Source organism: Stegostoma tigrinum, unplaced genomic scaffold, assembly GCF_030684315.1.
Source record: "Stegostoma tigrinum isolate sSteTig4 unplaced genomic scaffold, sSteTig4.hap1 scaffold_111, whole genome shotgun sequence".
Lineage (NCBI taxonomy): Eukaryota > Metazoa > Chordata > Chondrichthyes > Orectolobiformes > Stegostomatidae > Stegostoma > Stegostoma tigrinum.
Window position 1 is genome coordinate 222,833 of NW_026728062.1, and position 26,808 is coordinate 249,640.

Consider the following 26,808-nt stretch of genomic DNA (forward strand, 5'->3'; position numbering starts at 1 on the left):
TATGGACTGAGGCAAATTGTATTGCCCTTTTCAGGAGTTATTAGGTTCATAATGAATTGAAAGACTTCCTTCTGTGCTGAAAGCTTTAGTTTAGTTGCAGCTGGATGACAATTTCTGTTCCTGGTAGTATTTGGCAAATTGTTAAAAGTGAATGTCACTGCACAGAATTCCAAACATGACTCCAATCAGTAGAGAAAATATCCAAGGGGTGTGATGAGTTGTATCCTCTCATGTTGAACAATGCAGCTACAGATACTAGGGATGCACTGATGATAATGTCGCAAAAATCCTCAGATTGGGGAAAATTCTCAGAGGATTGAAAGATTGTGAACATAACACCATGATGAGAAAAATACTTCGACCCGATAGCAAGCAATTATTGCCAATTTAGGTCAACCTGGGTAGATGTTCATGCCGGCAATGAAAGATGAAATAACAGGGTACTGAGTGTGCTATAACATCCTGCAGAGTTAACATCCTTTTATAAAGGGGAAATAATACTTGACAAACTTGCTACAGTGCTTTGAGAAGGAAACAAACATTACTGATGAAGGACCACCAGTTGATGTAGTACATTGAGATTTCAACAAAGCATTTGATAAGGTACAGCTCATAAGATGTCTCAAAAGAAAAGAGCCCATGTGTTCAAGGGTAGTATGTTCGGATGGACAGAGGACTGCATCGTACATAGAAGTAGAGTTGTAGCAGCAGGATGGTAACTGACAAGTCATGTACGGCCACAGAGCGAATGCTGCGGAGGCCATACACCTCATGTTGACTGGGTTGATTTCGGAAATGGCGTAGGGGATTGCTATGCCTAGGAAAGTTGGGCAGGCTGGGACTACGTTCATTGGCGTTTATAAGATTGAAAAAATCTTATTTTTTCAACATGTAAGATTCTAAAGAGGCTTGATAGTGTATATCCGTAGAGATTACTCCCATTTGTGAAAGATTTTACGACCAGAGGCCACATTTTCAAATTGGTTGCCTATTAATTCAGGGAAGAATTACTTCTTTCAGGTTGTAGCACTCTATTGAACACTTTAGCCAAGAAGATTTTAGAGGTAATGCCATTAATCATTTGCTAGGCTGTAACGGCCAGGTTAATTGGCTGTAACGGCCAGGGCGGCAGGGTGGCTCAGTGGTTAGCACTGCAGCCTCACAGCACCAGGGACCCAGGTTCGAATCCAGCCTCGGGTAACTGTCTGTGTGGAATTTGCACAATCTCCCCGTGTCTGCATGGGTTTCCTCCAGGTGCTCTGGTTTCCTCCAACAGCCCAGTGCAGGCTAGGTGGATCGGCCATACTAAATTGCCCGTAGTGTTCAAGGGTTTGTGGGTTATAGGGGATGGGTCTGGGTGGGAGGCTCCAAGGGGCGGTGTGGACTTGTAGGGCCGAAGGGCCTGTTTCCACACTGTAGGTAGTCTAATCTAAAAAACGCAGCAGGCCAAGCAGCAACAGAGGAGCAGGAAGGCTGACGTTTCAGGCCTAGACCCTCTTCAGAAGGGTCTTCATTTTAGGGGCGGCACGGTGGCGCAGTGGTTAGCACTGCAGCCTCACAGCGCCAAGGACCCGGGTTCGATTCCCACCTCAGGCGACTGTCTGTGTGGAGTTTGCACATTCTCCCCGTGTCTGCGTGGGTTTCCTCCAGGTGCTCCGGTTTCCTCCCACAGTCCAAAGATGTGCAGGGTAGGTGGATTGGACATGCTAAATTGCCCGTAGTCTTCAGGGTTATGGGGGCATGGGCCTGGATGGGATGCTTCAAAGGGCGGTGTGGACTTGTTGGGCCGAAGGGCCTGTTTCCACACTGTAGGGCATCATCTAATCTAATTTTTAAATCAAGAAACAATGATAATGAGAAAAGGGTCTCGGCCTGAAACGTCAGCTTTTGTGCTCCTGAGATGCTGCTTGGCCTGCTGTGTTCATCCAGCTTTACACTTTGTTATCTTGGATTCTCCAGCATCTGAGCTTCCCATTATCAGTGATAATGAGAAAAGGGTAGTCTTTTCAGTGGAAGATACTTCAAGGATCCCCTTATTACTAAAGAATACAGGGAGGAATTAAACACATCACTACCACACCATCACTACCATGAGAGAAGTAGCAGTCGACAATCTAATGGAGTGAAAGCAGATTAGACTCTTTGCCGTGATGGTTTACTTTCTAAGATTCTCAACAATGAGCTTCAGAGTCGGTGTATGCGTTGATTGTAATTTCCCAAAAAGGTTTAGATTCTAGAGAAGCATCTGAGGGCTGGAAAACTGCCGATGTGACATACCTATTTAAAAAGGAGACAGGCAAAAAGAAGATAACTACAACCGAAACAACGTAACATCTATTGTTGGAAATATGTGGCAATCAACTATGAAGAAAATAATAGCAGGACATTTGGAAAATCAGAATCTAATCAAACAGAATCACCATAGATAATGGGAACTGCAGATGCTGGAGAATCCAAGATGACAAAATGTGACGCTGGATGAACACAGCAGGCCAAGCAGCATCTCAGGAGCACAAAAGCTGACGTTTCGGGCCTAGACCCTTCATCAGAGAGGGGGATGGGTTGAGGGTTCTGGAATAAATAGGGAGAGAGGGGGAGGCGGACTGAAGATGGAGAGAAAAGAAGATAGGTGGAGAGAGTATAGGTGGGGAGGTAGGGAGGGGATAGGTCAGTCCAGGGAAGACGGACAGGTCAAGGAGGTGGGATGAGGTTAGTAGGTAGATGGGGGTGCGGCTAGGGGTGGGAGGAAGGGATGGGTGAGAGGAAGAACAGGTTAGGGAGGCAGAGACAGGTTGGACTGGTTTTGGGATGCAGTGGGTGAAGGGGAAGAGCTGGGCTGGTTGTGTGGTGCAGTGGGGGGAGGGGACGAATTGGGCTGGTTTAGGGATGCGGTGGGAGAGATTTTGAAACTGGTGAAGTCCACGTTGATACCATTATGCTGCAGGGTTCCCAGGCGGAATATGAGTTGCTGTTCCTGCAACCTTGGGGTGGCATCATTGTGGCACTGCAGGAGGCCCATGATGGCCATGTCATCTAAAGAATGGGAGGTGGAGTGGAAATGGTTTGCGACTGGGAGGTGCAGTTGTTTGTTGCGAACTGAGCGGAGGTGTTCTGCAAAGCGGTCCCCAAGCCTCCGCTTGGTTTCCCCAATGTAGGGGAAACCACACCGGGTACAGTGGATGCAGTATACCACATTGGCAGATGTGCAGATGAACCTCTGCTTAATGTGGAATGTCAACTTGGGGCCTGGGATAGGGGTGAGGGAGGTGGTGTGGGGGCAAGTGTAGCATTTCCTACAGTTGCAGGGGAAAGTGGCCGGTGTGGTGGGGTTGGAGGGCAGTGTGGAGCGAACAAGGGAGTCACGGAGAGAGTGGTCTCTCCGGAAAGCAGACAGGGGAGGGGATGGAAAAATGTCTTGGGTGGTGGGGTCGGATTGTAGATGGTGGAAGTGTCAGAGGATGATGCGTTGTATCCGGAGGTTGGTGGGGTGGTGTGTGAGAACGAGGGGGATCCTCTTGGGGCGGTTGTGGCGGGGGCGGGGTGTGAGGGATGTGTTGCGGGAAATATGGGAGATGCGGTCAAGGGCGTTCTCGATCACTGTGGGGGGCAAGTTGCGGTCCTTGAAGAACTTGGACATCTGGGATGTGCGGGAGTGGAATGTCTTATCGTGGGAGCAGAAGTGGCGGATGCGGAGGAATTGGGAATAGGGGATGGAATTTTTGCAGGATGGTGGGTGGGAGGAGGTGTATTCTAGTTAGCTGTGGGAGTCGGTGGGCTTGAAATGGACATCATTTACAAGCTGGTTGCCTGAGATGGAGACTGAGAGGTCCAGGAAGGTGAGGGATGTGCTGGAGATGGCCCAGGTGAACTGAAGGTTGGGGTGGAAGGTGTTGGTGAAGTGGATGAACTGTTTGAGCTCCTCTGGGGAGCAAGAGGCGGCGCCGATACAGTCATCAATGTACCGGAGGAAGAGGTGGGGTTTGGGGCCTCCAGTGACAGTGCAGCACTCCCTTAATATTGTGAAAGATTTTACGACCAGAGGCCACATTTTCAAATTGGTTGCCTATTAATTTAGGGGAAGAATTACTTCTTTCAGGTTGTAGCAATCTATTGAACACTTTCTCAGAGAAGGCTTTCGAGGTAATGCCATTAATTATTTGCTCGGCTGAGATGGCCAGGTTAATTTTTAAATCAAGGAACAACGACAATGATAAAAGGGTAGCCTTTACAGTGGAAGATACTTCAAGGATCCCCTTATTACTAAAGAATACAGGGAGGAATTAAACACATCACTACCACAGCATCACTACCATGAGAGAAGTAGCAGTAGACAATCTAATGGAGTGAAAGCAGATTGGACTCTTTGCCGTGATGGTTTACTTTCTAAGATTCTAAACAATGAGCTTCAGAGTCGTTATATGCAGTGACTGTAATTTCCCAAAAACGTTCAGATTCTCGAGAAGCATCTGAGGGCTGGAAAAATGCTGATGTGACGTCCCTATTTAAAAAGGAGAGAGGCAAAAAGAAGATAACTACAACCGAACCAGTCTAACATCTATTGTTGGAAATGTGTGGCAATCAACTATGAAGAAAATAATAGCAGGACATTTGGAAAATCATAATCTAATCAAACAGAATCAGCATAGCCTGATGAAAGAGAAATTATGTCTGGCTAATTTGTTTGGGTTTTTGGAGGAAGTTTTGGGAGGAGAATTAAGAGAGGAAAACCAGTAAATGTGTTGTGTTTGGACTTGGAGAAAGCATTGAGAATGTACTCAAAAGTAATAAGCTAAGAGCTGAGGTTTTGAAGGTAGTATATTGCTATGGATCAGTATGCTTTGCACGTTCTGGAAGAAGAGATCACATCTCGAGTGAAATGCACGAAGTGAATATATATATTTTGGGGAACTTGGTGGCAATGCGGTAAATCAGTGCAGAGTGTAAGAGGTGCCATTTGCTTGCTTTTTTTGCCTGATAGTTCATAAGCATTTTTTTTTTGAGACAGGGTGAATTGACGCTCGAATCAGGGACCGAGAGGGTGAACCAGGTTCATTGGTTGGTGATCGCTACTGGTTTAAGAATCTATTATCGGTAGCTTTCAGATTGAAAGTAAATCGGAGAAATATTTACAGGCTACAAACTAAAAGACCAGAATGTTTTCAAATCAAATTAAGATCGAAGTAATTGGAATGGAGATGCCAGGCCAGATGATGATTTGTACCTTCATGACGGGGGAGTGGTCAGGCCCCATACTCCAACTCAGGGTTGATGAACTGGAATCTCAGTTTTTACCAATCAACAAATCATGTGGGGCAGAGTTACCAGGGAATGATGTGCTTCAGGAGGCAGTCACACACCTTAGATTAACTAGCTGAAACTTGGTCAGTGGCCAATGACAAAGAACAGGGCAGGTGGAAGGATCCAGGATGTCGTGCAGAAGGAACCTTGGCCTTTGATCTTATCGAACAGGTTTGAGATTCTTTCTTCCTGTGTGGATGAGAGTGCAGGGTTTCGGGAAGATGAGTAAACTGACTATAGCACTGTGGTACAGGTGGGACATTCAGGAGGGGATAAAAAGTGAAATGTAGTTATAATCAGAGGTAGTATAGTTAGGGGAATGAACACTGTTCGTTGTGACCAGGATCGAGAGTCTCGAAAGTAATGTTGCCTGCCTGGTGCCCAGGTTCAGGATATTCCATCTCGGCTGCAAAGGAACTTGAAGTGGGAGGAGTAGAAATCCAGCTATTGTGGTCCACACAGGTACCATTGATATGGAAGAAAGAGGAAAGAGGTCCTGCTGAGGGATTATGAGCACTGAGGTGAGAAAGCAGAACCAGAATGGTTATAATCTCTGGATTATTATCTGAGCAATTTGGCACGTTGTGAACATAATTATCGATGTACATTGTTCAAATGGTGGCATGGCAGAAATGTGTTTGAATTCATGGGACATTGGCATCGGTATGGGGAAGGAGGGAGTCGTTCTGGTGTTATAGGCTCGACGAGAATCATATTGGGACAAGTATCCTCGCAAAATACAGAGCTAGGTCTGGGGCTAGGGCGTTAAAATAAAAAGTGTGGAGTGGGTGAGCTCAATTGCATGGAAAATTGTGGAAAAAGTTAGAAGCTGGTAAGTGCTCAGCAAAGTTTCCAGAGCAAGTAATAGGACAAAAAGTATGGAAATGGTCAGGGGTCTCACTTCAGCTGCAGCAGATAAGAAGGGTGGCTGTAAATGCCAGACTGAAGATGTTGTATTGAATTGCAGGGAGTGTATGAAACAAAGTGAATGAGTTTGTGGAGCAGATTGAAATTGACAGATACATCACTCTGGGTATCACAGAGAGGTGGTTGTTAGGGGATAAGTGTTGGGAACGAAATAGCCAATGATTCATGTCCGATAGAAAGAACAGGCAAATGGACAGAGATGACAAAGTGTGGAGCTGGATGAGCACAGCAGGCCAAGCAGCATCTCAGGAGCGTAAAAGCTGACGTTTTGTGCCGAGACCCTTCTACTTCTGTGTGTTCATCCTGATCCACACCTTGTTATCTTGGATTCTGACGCATCTGCAGTTCCCATTATCTTCGATACAAATGGACAGAGATGCCAGGGTTGGCTTGTCAGTAAGGAATGAGGTCGCGCTGAAGGAACCACAGGTCTTCAGCTTGTTTATTAATGACTTGGAGGAAAGAGGTGCATGTGCTGTGGCTAAATTTGTAGATGACTGAAAAAATATTTAGAAAGACAAGGCATGGCCCAGAAACAGAGATTTACCGGGATGTTACTTGGATCGGAATGTATTAGCTATAAGGAGGGTTTGGTGGAAATGTTGTGTCATGATAAATGTAATGAGATCAACCATGATCTCACCGAATGATGGAGGAATATTCAATGGGCCAAATGACTTTTTTTGTGAGTCTTCTTGTTTGACAATGCATTCGTGAAGGTTTTTTTTGTCTCTCTTGGATAAGATGTGAAAATGAAATGTATACGAGATAATGGGAACTGCAGATGCTGGAGAATCCAAGACAACAAAATGTGAGGCTGGATGAACACAGCAGGCCAAGCAGCATCTCAGGAGGACAAAAGTGCTCTTGAGATGCTGCTTGGCCTGCTGTGTTCATCCAGCCTCACATTTTGTTGTCATGAAATGTATACACTTCCTTTTCATCTGGGAATAAATAATTGTTCTGAACGATTTCCATTGACTAAGAGCAATCTGACAAGCTTCGCAATTTAAAGAGATTTTTAGCTTCTTTTTAATTGTAAAGGTATTCTTTGGAATTAATTTGGCATATATTATTTGCATCTCAGGAAGTATGTTCATCACTGCATCTCAAAAAGTGCTCTGTTGTATGACAACAGCTTTTTAAAGATCACTTCAATGGTTGTGATTTTGAGTTGCCACAACACACATTAAATTACACTGTTGGCCAATCTGTCCATGATTATTTCATGATCTTATGTTTCAAACAGACAAGGAAATCTTGGTGATGCAATGAAGTGTTTGAGTCTCAAATGTAATTGTTGTTGTAGCTTCCGCTTGGAAGAAAGATTCACATCAAATTGACTGGTCAAGGAAATGGGACACTGACTGTGAGTACTTTGAATGTTCGAGTTATTCCTCAAATGAAAGTTATGACCTTGATGATTTCTCTTTCATGCAGATATGAAGAGACTCTTTTAAAATATCCTCTAGGTTAATGGTTCAGGCATATAAGTGCAATATGTATATTTATGTATCTACATGTACATGCGTCATCTGAAAAGATAATGAGTATAAATCACTTGTGACAAGGTGAGAATGAGTTATCCAGATATTAAGAACTGCCAATGTTGGTGTCTGAGATAACACATTGTGGAGCTGGAGGAACACAGCAGGGCAGGCAGCATCAGAGGCTGAGGAAAGTTGAGGTTTTGGGTCAGCACCCTTCCTGAGAAATGGAGGGTGGAAGGGAGCTCAGAAACAAATAGTGTGGAGGGGGAGGAGGTGCTGGGGAAGGTAGGTGGGATGGTAATAAGTGAGTACTATCCAGATTGGAACAGATTTTCCCCAGGGGGTATTGAGTACGAATTCCAAATCACTCTCAAAATCTTAGTGACTGTTAACATTGATGTTTTTTGTCTGTGTGTTTCAGGAATTGCATGACAGTTGACTGGTTCGTTGAGAGTGAGGAACCTATGGACTCTCAGACACCAAGATGGAATTTAGTTCGAAGAGTGACTTCAAAATAGTTGCTTGCTTTTAAAATCTTGACCATTTTTGCTGTCCAGTTGAATGAATTTAGCTTCATACTGCTTCAATAGGAATTAGTGTTTAATAGGAACATATTTGTGAAACTTAGAGTTCCATCAGTTTTAGCATAAACTGGTGCAGCCTTTCGGTGCTTGCAAAAAGGCTCATCTCTCCATTAATACCAAAGGAAAATTGGAGTTTAAAACTAAGTTCACCCGCTGTCAGGGAATGAAATGTTAATGTTGTCTCGAACATAATTTTTAAAAAAGTAATATATTTGTGTAACACTGAACTCAAATTAAAATTTGGATATGCTAGTTTTACAGATGGTTGGATATTGAATTCATTTTAAATGAGGGTGAAGATCACTTTAAATCCAGCATATTTGTGAAGAAAAGAAATAGCATGTCAAATAAAATTAACTGCATGACTCTTCATAGCCCTATATGTAGAATTTCATTCTGAACTATGAGACAGTTGTGACCCCATTCTACCTCAGTGCTCATGGCAAGAGTAAGACTCCTGTTTGACGTGCTGTGCACTGCATGGAATGGCGGCAACATCAGATTCATTGATGCTTGAGAATCAAAAGAATATGACGATAAGATTTAAAATCAAAATCTCATTGAACACTTCAAGGAATGTATTACAGGAAGAGGGGGAAAGCATGTATGACTAATAGAAGGTGGTGGCACAGATCAAATAGACCTGTGTGCTAAAACTTATCACAAATTTCACATTGAATGGAACAGTTTAAACAGGCTGGAGGAAGCAGACATGCCAGCCCAAACTTTTTGAATTTGAGCATTCTGTTCGTAAACATCAGCAAAATTGTGGGAAACATGTTTATTCTTTCTCTTTTATTGCACAGAACCATACGATTAGACTGTTTTGATGAGGAATTTAAAGATTACGGGTCGTGTCCGTTTGACTCACCGTTTGGTACCATAGGTTGGTACGATCTTCGTTCGAGAAGGAAAAGGGATGTTCCAGATACAGAAAATCGTCAAACCATTTACCACAAAGTCCGTTTCTGGTTAGTATTAATTAATGCAGTTAACATTTTTAGCTCGACATGATTGCACAATGGAGTCAATAAGAAAATTCCTTCTGATATTCCACATAAATTTTAAGTGGATATTAAAGCAGCTCATTTCTTTTTCACGCTGTATGCTGCTTTTAAGAATGGTTGTCTTATTGTCGAAATGTTTAGCTTTGACTCCATGGCTTCTTCCATTAGTTCACATTGAAACACATGTTTCTTCAGCCAAAAATGCACGTTTACCGGTGTAGCTTGACTCACCTTCCCCTGTGGTTGTTCCCCTGAACTCCCCTGCAGTCGCTCCCCTGAAAAACAACTATACCATTTTGGATACTGTTCCGGGGGATGACTTAGCAGGGGTATGCAGTAGGGTGCAGGTCTCTGGCACAGAGTCTGTCCCTCTTGCACAGAAGGGAAGCGGGGATAGGAAGAGAGTGATAGTCATTGGGGACTCAATAGTTCGTGGGACTGATAGAAGATTTGCCGGGAACGAAAGAGACTCACGATTGGTGTGTTGCCTACCAGGTGCCAGGGTCTGTGATGTCACGAATATCCTGGGTGGGAAATTGGCTAGTGCCATTCGGTTGGATTTAAACGAGCTCAGAAGGGGGATGGGAAACTGAGGTGTAGTCCTAGTACACAGGAGGATGAGCATAGGGAGGACATGGTCAGGACCTCACTGTCACAGAAGTGTGCTGGCAGACAGCAAGCTGGATTGAAGTGTGACGACTTTAATGCCGGGAGTAACCGGAATAATGTAGGTGAGGTTGCAGCTTGGATAGGTACCTGGGACTTCGATGTTGTGGCCATTTCGGAGGCATGGATAGAGGAGGGTCAGGAATGGATGTTGCAGGTTCTCGGGTTTAGATCTTTCATTAAGGTCTGGGAAGGTGGTAAAAGAGGGGGAGGTGTGGCTTTGTTGGTCAAGGACAGTATAACGGCGGCTGAAAGAACCTTTGAGGACTCGTCTACTGCGGTTGTATGGGCTGAGGTTGCCAAGGAAGGTTTGTCGACTGAGTCAGTGTGGGTGGAAGTTCGGAACAGCAAGGCAGCAGTCACTTCACTGGGGGTTTTCTACGGACCCCAAGTAGCAGTTGGGAGATTGAAGAACTCATTGGCCGGCAGATTGTTGAAAAGTGCAAACGTATCAGGGTTGTTGTTATGGGTGACTTCAACTTTCCCAATATAGATTGAAACCTCCTCAGTGCAGATGGTTTGGATGGAGCCGTTTTTGTCAGGTGTGTTCAGGAGGGTTTCCTGACTTAGTTTGTGGACAGGCCGACGAGGCGGGAGGCCATTTTGGATTTGGTGCTCGGCGATGAGCCAGGACAGGTGTCAGATCTCGTGGTGGGAGAACACTTTGGCGACAGTGACCGCAGGAGCCTCCCATTTACCATAGCCATGGAAAGGGAAAGGAGCAGTTACCAGGGGAAGATATTTCACTGGGGTCAAGGAAACTATGATGCTATCAGACAGGAGTTGGGAAGTACAGATTGGGAGCAATTGTTCCACAGAAAGGGCGTAGCAGACATGTGGAGGCTGTTCAAGGAGCAGTTGTTGCGAGTGATGTATAAATCTGTTCCTCTGAGACAGGTAAGAAGGGGTAAGATTAAGGAGCCTTGGATGACGGGTACAGAGGTGCTACTTGTCAAAAAGAAAAGGCAGCGTACGTAAGGTGGAGGAAGTGAGGGTCTAGCACAGCTTTAGAGTATTACAGGCCTGCTCGGAAGGAGCTCAAAAGATATTGCCTGTTCAATTGTTACCTGTTACAACCTTTGCGTCCACGCTTGCTCATTCAATGGTGTCAAGATGCCAGCAGTGCATGTACCTTCTCCATCCCCTAATGCCGTCAGCTCACACAAGACATAGTCCTTACTTAAAATCTTCTGATCAACCAAAGTTCATTGTAGTGGACATTTTAGCTATCTATCATGAAACGAAAACTGATTCTGACTGGGATGACCTGCAGTGCAAATGAATATAATCTGCGAAACGAGATTCCTTGTGGGCTTGCAGCCGCTACAAATAGTTGCTTTTCAAAGACGTTGCATACATAAATTTTTTTCTCCTATCACCTTAGATTTTTTTTTGTTTATGCATGTTGTGTGGGTTTCCAGTCAGGCGCATAAACACAGGTTGATGCAGTCACTGTTAGAACACGGTATTGAAGGAGAATTTGTGATCTTTGGAGTTTCATTACAGTGTATGAAGGAGTGCACCATCAAGCCACTTCAGAGCACTACTGGCGACAAATTGTTGCAAGTTTTCAAGTGTTACCGATCGTCACATAAAATATGGCCTTTTTGTTGTTGCGCTATTCATCTTAACTGCAACATATCTAGTATTTAGGCTTGGAAACTATTTCAAGTTTTTTGATTTACTTGTTCAAAATCATTTATGATTGTTGTCATGATATCTACAATGTGTTATTTTGATTGGACATAGAGGATTGGATCTGTCTTGATGGAAATAATGTATGCGCTTATAAAACCCCTTCTGGGCAAGGTAGGTGCTCAGTGGTTAGAGCTGCTCATGCACTGGGGAGCCAATTGAGATTCCAGTCTTGGGTAACTATCTGTGTGGAATAGACACCTCCTCCTCGCGTCTGCGAGGGGCTTCTGCCAGGTGCTGCAGTTTCCTCCCATTGTTCAAAGATGTGCAGGTCCTTATATGTGATTTGTGAAGCATTTCTTAAATGTTTCAATCCTGCCAGCATCCAGTGCCTTGGACAAAATAACTGGACATGAATAAAAGATACAGTGCCTTTTGACACCATTTCCTGCTGGATTTTCATCAATCCTCCTTTATATCGGTGACAACTTCCATGACCTTTTTTTGATGCTATGTCTGAATTGACAGTCTAGTTCCAAATATTTGTTGTGCAGTATTTCAAGGTCTCTATTATAGCATACCCACGAATGTCCACTTCAAAAGATACTTCCATATCATAGAATCCCTACGGTGTGCAAACAAGCCCCTTTTGACCCAAGAAGTCCACAGCCACCCTCCAAAGAGCGTCTCACCCTGACTCATCCCCTGACCCTTTCCTCAGTAACCCGACATTTCCCATGACTAACACACCTAACCTACACATCCCTAAACACAATAAGCAAGTTTGGCATGGCCCATACACCGAGCCTGCACATCTTTGGACTGTGGGAGGAAACCAGAGCACCCAGCAGGAACCCATGCAGGCATGGGCAGAATATACAAACTCCGCACAGAAAATCGTCCAACGGTGGGATCGAACCTGGGTCCCTGGCGCTGTGAGTCAGCAGTGCTAACCACTGAGCCACCGTGCTGCCCTTGGAGTTAGACAGAGCTTGCTTGTTCCTGGGTGGCCTCAAACTGCCAACCTCCACTTAGTGGCAAAAGTGCTGACCAACTGCACTCATCTTCACTGGTTTTTGCTTTGTATCATTGAATTCAACCCTTCAAACTCTATGATAAATATTTAAATTTCCATTGATATGTGAGCGTTGTTTTTCGTACGCAGTATTGGTTTATTATGTTTCATTGGTACATCATGAATACTGTATGTATATGCAAATGGGCAAGTTGGTAACGATGCAGTCCACAGACCTGGAGGATAATAACACTGTCCTTCAATCGCCCACGATGCCCTCTGCAAATTGGTAGAAAACAAAAATTTCTCTAAAATTCATCTCTCCTCCCGTCAGTCGATCAAAATTAATTCAGGATTTTGTACAGGCCAATAACCGTAAGATTACACGAGCCTAAACCAAACTACTGGCTCATATTAGTTCAGTGAAGTGAAAGGGCAACAATAGAGGTAATAGGAACTGCAGATGCTGGAGAATCTGAGATAAGAAGGTGTAAAGCTGGATGAACACAGCAGGCCAAGCAGTATCATCCGGCTCTACACCTTGTTATCTCAGATTCTCCAGCGCCAATTTTCTGAAGCAGGGTCTCGTCCCGAAACATCAGCTTTCTTGCTTCTCTGATGCTGCTTGGCCTGCTGTGTTCATCCAGCTCTCCACATTGGGCAACAATAGAGTCTGCTTTAAGTCACTAGATATGTTACGTGGGTTTGTCTTCCTTAGGGTGGAGTTAGTGGAACCGAAAAAGATGTCTCCCTCACAGCGTTCGTGACAAAAGAATTGCATTGTTCCTTGGCGGCCTTTCAACAGAAGAATATTCAGAGATTTCCGGAGTGGTAAGAATGTAACTTCTTTTACTTCTCTTTATCTCACTTTTTCCAACAATTGGAAAATAGATTTTAGAAATAACATCGAGCTGATGAAGTGTGAAAAGAAGAATAATTCCAAGCAGTGGTGGGAGTTGGTCAGTGAGGTGGGAGGAGTGGATAGGTGGGAGAGAAGGCGGACAGGTCATGGAGGCGGGGATGAGGGGAGGAACTAGTCTTGGGATGAGGCTGGCGGGTGGGGAGATTTTGAGGGTGGCCAAGTCCACATTGAGGCTATTGAGTTGGAAGCTCCCGAGGCGGAATATGAGGTGCTGCTCCTCCAGTTTCTGGGTGGTTTGGTTGTGACACTGGAAGAGGCCCAGGATGGACATGTCATTCAGGGAGTGGGAGGGGGAGTTGAAGTGATGCAATGATTTGGACATGAAAATACAAGGTGTGGTTAGTAAGTTTCCCAATGATTGAAGGTGTAGTCGCCAGCCAAGAAGGTCACCTCAGAATACAATGGGACATTGACAAGGGCCAATATACTGAGGAATGGCAGATGGTGTTGAGGTTAGTCAAATGTGAGGTGCTACATTTTGGAAAGGCAAATCAGGGCAGCACATTTCCACTGAAGGTTGTGGGGAGTGTTGCTTAATAAAGAGACACTGGAGTGCAGTTTCATAGCTCCATCAAAGTACAGCCACCGGTAGAAAGGATATGAAGGAGACATTTGGTGTGCTCGCCTTTATCAGTCAGTGCATTGAGTATAGTAGTTGGGAGATCACTTAGCAGCCATATAGGACGTTGGTTCGGCTGCTTTTGGAATACTGCAATCGATTTTGGTCTCCTTGTGAGAGGAAGGATGTCGGCGCAACATTGAGGGCCGAAGGGCCTGTTCTGCGCTGTATTGTTGTATGTTGTAAACTTGAAAGGGTGCAGAGAAGATCTACAAGGATGTTACCAGCATCGGAGGTTGGAGGTATACCGTGGGCTTGAACAGGCAGCTATTTCTTGGAACTTTGGAGTTCAGGGCTGACCATATAGAAGTGTATACAATTACGAGGGATGTGGATAGAGCGAACAGCCAAGATCTTTTCCCCGGGTTGCTGGAATCCAAAACTGGAGGGAATAGGTTAAAAATGAGAGAGGGAAGATTTAAAATGGACCGGATTTTTTTCATAGTGGTGCATGTATGGAGTGAGCTGCCAGAGGAAGTGGTGGAGGCTTGTACGTTTAAAAGGCATGTGGATGGGTATATGAATAGGATGGGTTGAGAGGAATATGGGCCAAATGCTGGTAAATGGGACTAAATTAATTTCGGATATCTGGTCAACATAGACAAATTGGGCCAAAGGATCTGTTTCCCTACTGTACATCTCTCTGACTCTAAGTGTCTTTTTTCTGAACCACGTGGCCCATAATTAGAAAAACTTGAATCAGGATTTGGGAATGTGACAATTCTAATTGGATCTGTTTGATGAAATTAACTCTGTAGGTAATGGTGGTTGAATTCTGATTCGTCAAATTTGAGTTTATTGCAGCATCTTATAGAATAGAGGAAACACATGTAATCAAAATTGAAAATCAAAACTTGGTAAAATTTTGCATTGGAAATACATGACCAGCCATTGGAGGAGATTCATGACCATTGCATTCAAGTGAGAACAACAAATGCGATTCAGTGACTCAGTGAAACGGGATGCAGTGACTTAGTGAAATTGGATGCAGTGACTGTGTGAACTGGGATGCAGTGACTGAGGGTAATCGGATGGAGTGACTGAGGGTAGTTCGATGCAGTGACTGAGTGAAATAGGATGCAGTGACTGCGGGAAATGGGTTGTAGTGACTGCGGGAAATGGGTTGTAGTGACTGCGGGAAATGGGATACAGTGACTGCGGGAAATGGGATACAGTGCCTGATGGAAATGGGATGCGTTGACTGATGGAAAGGAGATGCAGTGACTGTGGGAAATGGCATGCTGTGTCTGAGGGTAATGGAATGCAGTGACTGAGGGGAATGGGATGCCGAGACTGATTGAACTGGGTTGCAGTGACTGAGTAAACTGGGATGCTGTGACTATGTCTAATGGGATGCAGTGACTGAGGGAAATGGGATCCAGTTACTGTGGGAAATGGGTTGCAGTGTCTGAGTGAAATGGGATGCAGTGACTGAGTGAAATGGGCTGCAGTGAATGTGTGAACTGGGATGCTGTGACTGAATGAAATGGGATGCTGTGACTGAGGGTAATGGGAGGCAGTGACTGAGGGAAAGGTGATTCCGTGTATTTGGGAAATGGGATGCGGTGACTGTGGCGAATGGGATGCAGTGACTGTGGGAGATGGAATGCAGTGACTGAGTGAAATGGGATGCTGTGACTGAGGTTAATGGGATGTTGTGACTGAGGGAAAGGAGATGCAGTGACTGTGGGAAATGCCATGCTGTGACTGAGGGAAATGGGATGCTGTGACTGACGGTTTTGGGATGCAGTGACTCTTAAATGGGATGCAGTGACTGCGTGAAGTGGGCTGCAGTGACTGTGCGAAATGGGTTGCAGTGACTGAGTGAAATGGGATGCAGTGACAGAGGAAAGGAGATACACTGACTGTGGGAAAAGGGGTGCTGTGACTGAGGGTAATGGGATGCAGTGTCTGATGGAAATGGGATCCAGTGACTGAGGGAAATGGGATGCAGTGTCTGAGTGCAATGGGATGCAGTGATTGAGTGAAATGGGATGCAGTAACGGAGTGAAATGGGATGCAGTAACGGAGTAAAGGAGATGCGGTGACTGTGGGAAATAGCCTGCTGTGTCTGAGGGGAATGGGATGCAGTGACTGTGGAAATGGGATGCAGTGACTGTTAAATGGGCCGCAGTGACTGAGTGAAATGGGCAGCAGTGACTTAGAACATAGAACATAGAACAGTTCAGCACAGAACAGGCCCTTCAGCCCACAATGTTGTGCCGACTATTGATCCTCATGTATGCACCCTCAAATTTCTGTGACCATATGCATGTCCAGCAGTCTCTTAAATGACCCCAATGACCTTGCTTCCACAACTGCTGCTGGCAACGCATTCCATGCTCTCACAACTCTCTGCGTAAAGAACCTGCCTCTGACATCCCCTCTATACTTTCCACCAACCAGCTTAAAACTATGACCCCTCGTGCTAGCCATTTCTGCCCTGGGAAATAGTCTCTGGCTATCAACTCTATCTATGCCTCTCATTATCTTGTATACCTCAATTAGGTCCCCTCTCCTCCTCCTTTTCTCCAATGAAAAGAGACCGAGCTCAGTCAACCTCTCTTCATAAGATAAGCCCTCCAGTCCAGGCAGCATCCTGGTAAACCTCCTCTGAACCCTCTCCAAAGCATCCACATCTTTCCTATAATAGGGCGCCCAGAACTGGACGCAGTATTCCAAGTGCGGTCTAACCAAAGTTTTATAGAGCTGCAACAAGATCTCACGACTCTTGAACTCAATCCCCCTGTTAATGAAAGCCAAAACACCATATGCTTTCTTAACAACCCTGTCCACTTGGGTGGCCATTTTAAGGGATCTATGTATCTGCACACCAAGATCCCTCTGTTCCTCCACGCTGCCAAGAATCCTATCCTTAATCCTGTACTCAGCTTTCAAATTCGACCTTCCAAAATGCATCACCTCGCATTTATCCAGGTTGAACTCCATCTGCCACCTCTCAGCCCATCTCTGCATCTTGTCAATGTCCCGCTGCAGCCTACAACAGCCCTCTACACTGTCAACGACACCTCCAACCTTTGTGTCGTCTGCAAACTTGCTGACCCATCCTTCAATCCCCTCGTCCAAGTCATTAATAAAAATTACAAACAGTAGAGGCCCAAGGACAGAGCCCTGTGGAACCCCACTCACCACTGACTTCCGGGCAGAATATTTTCCTTCTACTACCACTCGCTGTCTTCTGTTGGCCAGCCAATTCTGTATCCAAGCAGCTAAGTTCCCCTGTATCCCATTCCTCCTGACCTTCTGAATGAGCCTTCCATGGGGAACCTTATCAAATGCCTTACTGAAGTCCATATACACCACATCCACAGCTCGACCCTCATCAACCTTTCTAGTCACATCCTCAAAAAACTCGATAAGGTTTGTAAGGCATGACCTACCCCTCACAAAGCCGTGAAATGGGATGCAGTGACTGTCTGAAATGGGACGCAGTGACTGAGTGACCTGGGATGCAGTGACTGAGCTAAATGGGATGCATGACTGATGGAAATGGGATGCAGTGACTGAGGGGAATGCGATGCAGTGACTGAGGGGAATGCGATGCAGTGACTGAAGGGAATGCGATGCAGTGACTGAAGGGAATGCGATGCAGTGACTGTGGGGAATGCGATGCAGTGACTCATGGAAATGGGATGCTGTGACTGAGGGAACGGAGATGCAGTGACTGTGGAAATGGCTTGCAGTGACTGAGTGAAATGGGCTGCAGTGACTGAGGGAAATGGATGCTGTGACTGAGGGAAATAGGATGCAGTGACTGAGTGAAATGGGATGCAGTGACTGAGTGAAATGGGATGCAGTGTCTGTTTGAACTGTAATGCAGTGACTGTGAGATCTAGGATGCGGTGGCCGAGTGAAATGGGGTGCAGTGGCTGAGTGAAATGGGATGCAGTGGCTGAGTGAAATGGGATGCAGTAATTGGTGGAAATGGGATGCAGTGTCTGTGGGAAATGGGATGCAGTGACTATGTCAAATGGATGCAGTGACTGAGTGTAATGGGATGCAGTGACTGATCGAAATGGGATGCGGTGACTGACAGTAATTGGATGGAGTGACGGACGGTAATGGGATGCAGTGACTGAGGGAAACGGGACGCAGTGTCAGAGTGAAATAGGATGCAGTCAATGAGTGAAATGGCCTGCAGTGATTGAGTGAAGTGGGATGCAGTGACTGAGGGAAATGGGATGCAGTGGCTGAGTGAAATGGGATGCAGTGACTGTTGGAAATGGATTGCAGTGACTGTTGGCAATGGGATGCAGTCACTGTTGGAAATGGGATGCAGTGACTGTGGGAAATGGGATGCAGTGACTGTTGGCAATGGGATGCAGTCACTGTTGGAAATGGGATGCAGTGACTGTGGGAAATGGGATGCAGTGACTGAGGGAAAGGAGATGCAGTGACTGTGGGAAATGGCATACTGTGACTCAGGGTAATGGGATGCAGTGACTGAGGGGAATGGGATGCAGTCACTGAGTGAAATGGGATACTGTGACTGAGGAAAGGAGATGCAGTGACTATGGGAAATGGGATGCAGTGACTGAGTGAAATGGGATGCAGTGACTGATGGGAATGGGATGCAGTGTCTGAGGGAAATGGGATGCTGTGACTGAGCGTACTGTGATGCGGTGACTGAGGGTAATGGGATGTAGTGACTGATGGTAATGGGATGCAGTGACTGGGAAATAGGATGCAGTCATTGATGGAAATGGGACGCAGTGACTAAGTGAAATGGGACGCAGTGACTGATGGAAAGGAGATGCAGTGACTCTGAAATGCGATGCAGTGACTCTGTGAAATGGGATGCAGTGACTGAGTGAAATGGGATGCAGTGACTGAGGGAAATGGGATGCAGTGACTGAGGGAAATGGGATGCAGTGACTGAGGGAAATGAGATGCCGAGACTGAGTGAACTGGGATGCAGTGACTGATGGAAATGGTATGCAGTGACTGATGGAAATGGTATGCAGTGACTGAGGGAAATGGGATGCAGTGACTGACGGAAATGGGATGCAGTGACTGACGGAAATGGGATGCAGTGTCTGTTGGAAATGGGATCCTGCGACTGAAGGTAATGGGATGCAGTGACTGAGGGTAATGGGATGCAGTGACTGAGTGAAATGGGATGCAGTGACTGAGGGGAATCGGCTGCAGTGAATGAGGACAATGGGATGCAGTGACTGGGAAATGGGATGCAGTGACTATGGGAAATGGGACGCAGTGACTGAGTGAAATGGGACGCAGTGACTCATGGTAAGGAGATGCATTGACTCTGTGAAATGGGATGCAGTGACTGAGTGAAATGGGATTGCCGTGGCGGATGGAAATGGGATGCCCTGACTGAGTGTAAGGTGAAGCATTGAGTGAAATGGGATGCAGTGGCTGTGTGAAATGGGATGCAGTGGCTGTGTGAAATGGGATGCAGTGGCTGTGTGAACTGGGATGCAGTGGCTGTGTGAACTGGGATGCAGTGGCTGTGTGAACTGGGATGCAGTGGCTGTGTGAACTGGGATGCAGTGGCTGAGTGAAAGGAGATGCAGTGACTGAGTGAAAGGAGATGCAGTGGCTGTGTGAAATGGGATGCAGTGGCTGTGTGAAATGGGACGCAGTGGCTGTGTGAAATGGGACGCAGTGGCTGTGTGAAATGGGACGCAGTGGCTGTGTGAAATGGGACGCAGTGGCTGTGTGAAATGGGACGCAGTGGCTGTGTGAAATGGGACGCAGTGGCTGTGTGAAATGGGACGCAGTGACTGAGGGAAAGGAGATGCAGTGTCTGTTTGAAATGGGATGCTACGACTCAAGTGAATGGGATGCCGTGTCTGTGGGGAATGGGATGCAGTGACTGTGGGGAATGGGGTGCAGCGACTGTGGGGAATGAGATGCAGTGACGGAGATAAATGGGATGCAGTGACTGATGGAAATGGGATGCAGTGAATGAGGGAAATGGGATTCAGTGACTGTGGGGAATGGGATGCAGTGACTGAGGGAAATGGGATTCAGTGACTGAGATAAATGGGATGCAGTGACTGATGGAAATGGGATGCAGTGAATGAGGGAAATGGGATTCAGTGACTGAGATGAATGGGACCCATTGACTGATGGAAATGGGATGCAGTGACTGAGGGTAATGGGATGCAGTGCCTGAGTGAAATGGGATGCTGTGACTGAGGGAAATGGGATGCAGTGACAGTGGGAAATGGGACGCAGTGACTGATGGAAATGGGACGCAGTGACTGATGGAAATGGGTCGCAGTGCCTGAGTGAAATGGGATGCTGTGACTGAGGGTAATGGGATGCAGTGACTGAGGGAAATGGGACGCAGTGACAGTGGGAAATGGGACGCAGTGACAGTGGGAAATGGGACGCAGTGACAGTGGGAAATGGGACGCAGTGACAGTGGGAAATGGGACGCAGTGACAGTGGGAAATGGAATTGCCGTGACAGTGGGAAATGGAATTGCCGTGACTGTGGAAAGAAGATGCAGTGACTGAGGAAATGGGATGCAGTGACTGAGGGAAATGGGATGCAGTGACTGAGTGGAATGGGATGCAGTGACTGAGTGGAATGGGATGCAGTGACTGAGTGGAATGGGATGCAGTGACTGAGTGGAATGGGATGCAGTGACTGAGTGGAATGGGATGCAGTGACTGAGTGGAATGGGATGCAGTGACTGAGTGGAATGGGATGCAGTGACTGAGTGGAATGGGATGCAGTGACTGAGGGCAATGGGATGCAGTGACTGAGGGCAATGGGATGCAGTGACCGAGGGCAATGGGATGCAGTGACCGAGGGCAATGGGATGCAGTGACCGAGGGCAATGGGATGCAGTGACCGAGGGCAATGGGATGCAGTGACCGAGGGCAATGGGATGCAGTGACCGAGGGCAATGGGATGCAGTGACCGAGGGCAATGGGATGCAGTGACCGAGGGCAATGGGATGCAGTGACCGAGGGCAATGGGATGCAGTGACCGAGGGCAATGGGATGCAGTGACCGAGGGCAATGGGATGCAGTGACCGAGGGCAATGGGATGCAGTGACCGAGGGCAATGGGATGCAGTGACCGAGGGCAATGGGATGCAGTGACCGAGGGCAATGGGATGCAGTGACCGAGGGCAATGGGATGCAGTGACCGAGGGCAATGGGATGCAGTGACCGAGGGCAATGGGATGCAGTGACCGAGGGCAATGGGATGCAGTGACCGAGGGCAATGGGATGCAGTGACCGAGGGAAATGGGATGCAGTGACCGAGGGGAATGGGATGCAGTGACCGAGGGGAATGGGATGCAGTGACCGAGTGGAATGCGATGCAGTGACCGAGTGAAATGCAATCCAGTGACTGCGTGAAATGAGATGCAGTGCGGAATGAAATGAGATGCAGTGACTGGTGGAAATGAAATGCAGCGACTTAGGGAAATGAAATGCAGTGTCTGTGGGTAATGGGATGCAGTGACTGAGGGTAATGGGATGCAGTGACTGAGGGTAATGGGTTGCAGTGACTGATGGAATTGGGATGCAGTGACTGATGGAAATGGGATGCCGTGACTGTGGAAAGGAGATGCAGTGACTGAGGAAATGGGACGCAGTGACTGATGGAAATGGGATGCCCTGTCTGAGGGAAATGGGATGCAGTGACTGAGGGACATGGGATGCAGTGACTGAGGGACATGGGATGCAGTGACTGAGGGACATGGGATGCAGTGACTGAGGGACATGGGATGCAGTGACTGAGGGACATGGGATGCAGTGACTGAGGGACATGGGATGCAGTGACTGAGTGAAATGGGATGCAGTGACTGAGTGAAATGGGATGCAGTGACTGAGTGAAATGGGATGCAGTGACTGAGTGAAATGGGATGCAGTGACCGAGTGAAATGAGATGCAGTGACTGAGCGAAATGGGATGCACTATTTTTGGGAGGTAGGATGCAATCACTGATTGAAATGAGATGCAGAGACTGTGGGAAAGGAGATGCTGTGTCTATGGGAAATGGGATACAGTGAGTGTCGGAAATTGAATGCAGCGTCTGTGAGACACGGGAACCAGTGACTGAGTGAAATGGGATGCAGTGACTGAGTGAAATGGGATGCAGTGACTGAGTGAAATGGGATGCAGTGACTGAGTGAAATGGGATGCAGTGACTGAGTGAAATGTGATGCAGTGACTGAGTGAAATGGGATGCAGTGACTGAGGGACATGGGATGCAGTGACTGAGTGAAATGTGACTCAGTCACTGAGTGAAATGTGACTCAGTCACTGAGTGAAATGTGATTCCGTCACTGAGTGAAATGTGATTCCGTCACTGAGTGAAATGTGATTCCGTCACTGAGTGAAATGTGATTCCGTCACTGAGTGAAATGTGATTCCGTCACTGAGTGAACTGTGATTCCGTCACTGAGTGAACTGTGATTCCGTCACTGAGTGAACTGTGATTCAGTCACTGAGTGAACTGTGATTCAGTCACTGAGTGAACTGTGATTCAGTCACTGAGTGAACTGTGATTCAGTCACTGAGTGAACTGTGATTCAGTCACTGAGTGAACTGTGATTCAGTCACTGAGTGAACTGTGATTCAGTCACTGAGTGAACTGTGATTCAGTCACTGAGTGAACTGTGATTCAGTCACTGAGTGAACTGTGATTCAGTCACTGAGTGAACTGTGATGCAGTCACTGAGTGAACTGTGATGCAGTCACTGAGTGAACTGTGATGCAGTCACTGAGTGAACTGTGATGCAGTCACTGAGTGAACTGTGATGCAGTCACTGAGTGAAATAGGATGCAGTCACTGAGTGAAATAGGATGCAGTGACTGATGGAAATGGTATGCAGTGACTGATGGAAATGGTATGCAGTGACTGATGGAAATGGTATGCAGTGACTGATGGAAATGGTATGCAGTGACTGATGGAAATGGTATGCAGTGACTGATGGTAATGGGTTGCAGTGACTGATGGAAATGGGATGCAGTGACTGATGGAAATGGGATGCAGTGACTGAGGGACATGGGATGCAGTGACTGAGGGACATGGGATGCAGTGACTGAGGGACATGGGATGCAGTGACTGAGGGACATGGGATGCAGTGACTGAGGGACATGGGATGCAGTGACTGAGGGACATGGGATGCAGTGACTGAGTGAAATGGGATGCAGTGACTGAGTGAAATGGGATGCAGTGACTGAGTGAAATGCGATGCAGTGACTGAGTGAAATGCGATGCAGTGACTGAGTGAAATGGGATGCAGTGAATGAGTGAAATGAGATGCACTGACTGATGGAAATTGGATGCAGTGACAGAGTGACATGAGCTGCAGTCGCTGAGTGAAATGAGATGCATTGTTTGATGGAAATATGATGCAGTAACTGACGGAAATGAGATGCAGTGACTGAAGAAAATGGGATGCAGTGACCGAGTGAAATGAGATGCAGTGACTGAGCGAAATGGGATGCACTATTTTTGGGAAGTAGGATGCAATGACTGATGGAAATGCGATGCAGAGACTGTGGGAAAGGAGATGCTGTGTCTATGGGAAATGGGATACATTGAGTGTCGGAAATTGAATGCAGCGTCTGTGAGACACGGGAACCAGTGACTGATGGAAATGGGATGCTGTGACTGAGTGAAATGGGATGCAGTGACTGACGGAAATGGGATGCAGTGACTGAGGGCAATGGGATGCAGTGACTGAGGGCAATGGGATGCAGTGACTGAGGGCAATGGGATGCAGTGACTGAGGGCAATGGGATGCAATGACTGAGGGCAATGGGATGCAATGACTGAGGGCAATGGGATGCAATGACTGAGGGAAATGGGACGCAATGACTGATGGAAATGGGACGCAATGACTGATGGAAATGTGACGCAGTGACTGAGTGGAATGGGATGCAGTGACTGAGTGAAATGGGATGCAGTGACTGAGTGAAATGGGATGCAGTGACTGAGTGAAATGGGATGCAGTGACTGAGTGAAATGCGATGCAGTGACTGAGTGAAATGCGATGCAGTGACTGAGTGAAATGCGATGCAGTGACTGAGTGAAATGCGATGCAGTGACTGAGTGAAACGGGACGCAGTGACTGAGTGAAATGTAATTGCCGTGACTGTGGAAAGGAGATGCAGTGACTGAGGAAATGGGATGCTGTGACTGATGGAAATGGGATGCAGTGACTGAGGGAAATGGGATGCTGTGACTTTGAAATGAGATGCAGTGACAGTGGGAAATGGGATGCAGTGACTGATGGAAATGGGATGCACTGATTGAGTGAAATGGGATGCAGTGACTGAGTGGAAATGGATGCAGTGACTGAGTGAAATGGGATGCGGTGACTGACCGAACTGGGATGCGGTGACTTTGTGAACTTGGATGTGCTGACTGTGTGAACTGGGATGCGGTGACTATGTGAACTGGGATGCAGTGGCTGAGTGAAATGGGATGCAGTGGCTGAGTGAAATGGGATGCAGTGACTGGTGGAAATGAGATGCAGTGACTAAGGGAAAGGAAATGCAGTGCCTGTGGGAAATGGGATGCACACGACTGAGGGTAATGGGATGCAGTGACTGAGGGTAATGGGATGGAGTGACTGACGGAAATGGGATGCAGTGTTCTAGCGAAATGGGATGCAGTGACTGAGTGAAATGGGATGCAGTGTCTGAGTGAAATGGGATGCATTGACTGAGGGAAGTGGGATGCTGTGACTGAGGGAAGTGGGATGCTGTGACTGAGGGAAGTGGGATGCTGTGACTGAGGGAAATGGGATGCAGTGACTGAGGGAAATGAGATGCAGTGACTGAGGGAAATGAGATGCAGTGACTGAGGGAAATGGGATGCAGTGACTGAGGGAAATGGGATGCACTCACTGTGGACAATAGGATGCAGTCACTGTGGGAAATGGGTTGCAGTGACTGAGGGCAATGGGATGCAGTGACTGAGGGCAATGGGATGCAGTGACTGAGGGCAATGGGATGCAGTGACTGAGGGAAATGGGATGCAGTGACTGTGGGAAATGGGATGCAGTGACTGTGGGAAATGGGATGCAGTGACTGTGGGAAATGGGATGCAGTGACTGTGGGAAATGGGATGCTGTGACTGAGGGAAGTGGGATGCTGTGACTGAGGGAAGTGGGATGCTGTGACTGAGGGAAGTGGGATGCTGTGACTGAGGGAAATGGGATGCAGTGACTGAGGGAAATGGGATGCAGTGACTGATGGAAATGCGATGCAGTGACTGAGTGAAACGGGACGCAGTGACTGAGTGAAATGTAATTGCCGTGACTGTGGAAAGGAGATGCAGTGACTGATGGAAATGGGATGCAGTGACTGAGGGAAATGGGATGCTGTGACTTTGAAATGAGATGCAGTGACAGTGGGAAATGGGATGCAGTGACTGATGGAAATGGGATGCACTGATTGAGTGAAATGGGATGCAGTGACTGAGTGGAAATGGATGCAGTGACTGAGTGAAATGGGATGCAGTGACTGAGTGAAATGAGATGCAGTGACTGATGGAAATGGGATGCAGTGACTGATGGAAATGGGATGCAGTGACTGATGGAAATGGGATGCAGTGACTGAGGGAAATGGGATGCACTCACTGAGGGAAATGGGATGCAGTGACTGAGGGCAATGGGATGCAGTGACTGAGGGCAATGGGATGCAGTGACTGAGGGCAATGGGATGCAGTGACTGAGGGCAATGGGATGCAGTGACTGAGGGCAATGGGATGCAGTGACTGAGGGCAATGGGATGCAGTGACTGAGGGCAATGGGATGCAGTCACTGTGGGAAATGGGATGCAGTGACTGAGGGAAATGGGATGCAGTGACTGAGGGCAATGGGATGCAGTGACTGAGGGCAATGGGATGCAGTGACTGAGGGCAATGGGATGCAGTGACTGAGGGCAATGGGATGCAGTCACTGTGGGAAATGGGATGCAGTGACTGAGGGAAATGGGATGCAGTGACTGAGGGAAATGGGATGCAGTGACTGAGGGAAATGGGATGCAGTGACTCTGTGAAATGGGATGCAGTGACTGAGGGTAATGGGATGCAGTGACTGAGGGTAATGGGATGCAGTGGCTGTGTGAAATGGGATGCAGTGGGGAGTGAAATGGGATGCAGTGGGGAGTGAAATGGGATGCAGTGGGGAGTGAAATGGGATGCAGTGACTGGTGGAAATGAGATGCAGTGACTAAGGGAAAGGAAATGCAGTGTCTGTGGAAAATGGGATGCTGCGACTGAGGGTAATGGGATGCAGTGACTGAGGGTAATGGGATGCAGTGACTGAGGGTAATGGGATGCAGTGACTGAGGGTAATGGATGCAGTGACTGAGTGAAATGGGATGCAGTGACTGAGTGAAATGGGATGCAGTGACTGAGGACAATGGGATGCAGTGACTGAGGACAATGGGATGCAGTGACTGAGGACAATGGGATGCAGTGACTGAGGGAAATGGGATGCAGTGACTGAGGGAAATGGGATGCAGTGACTGAGGGAAATGGGATGCAGTGACTGAGGGAAATGGGATGCAGCGACTGATGGAAATGGGATGCAGCGACTGAGTGAAATGGGATGCAGCGACTGAGTGAAATGGGATGCAGTGACTGAGTGAAATGGGATGCAGTGACTGAGTGAAATGGG

General features: G+C 47.0%; 1 protein-coding gene across 1 annotated transcript in view; it reads left to right on the forward strand.

Annotated features, from left to right (window-relative positions):
* The window catches only part of LOC132207615 (complement C4-like), a 201,613-nt gene that overhangs the window by 163,833 nt on the left and 10,972 nt on the right, over positions 1 to 26,808 (forward strand). The window contains exon 7 of the mRNA XM_059643559.1: positions 13,341 to 13,453. Within this exon, the coding sequence (XP_059499542.1) occupies positions 13,341 to 13,453 (113 nt within the window). The remainder of the gene's footprint in view (positions 1 to 13,340; positions 13,454 to 26,808) is intronic.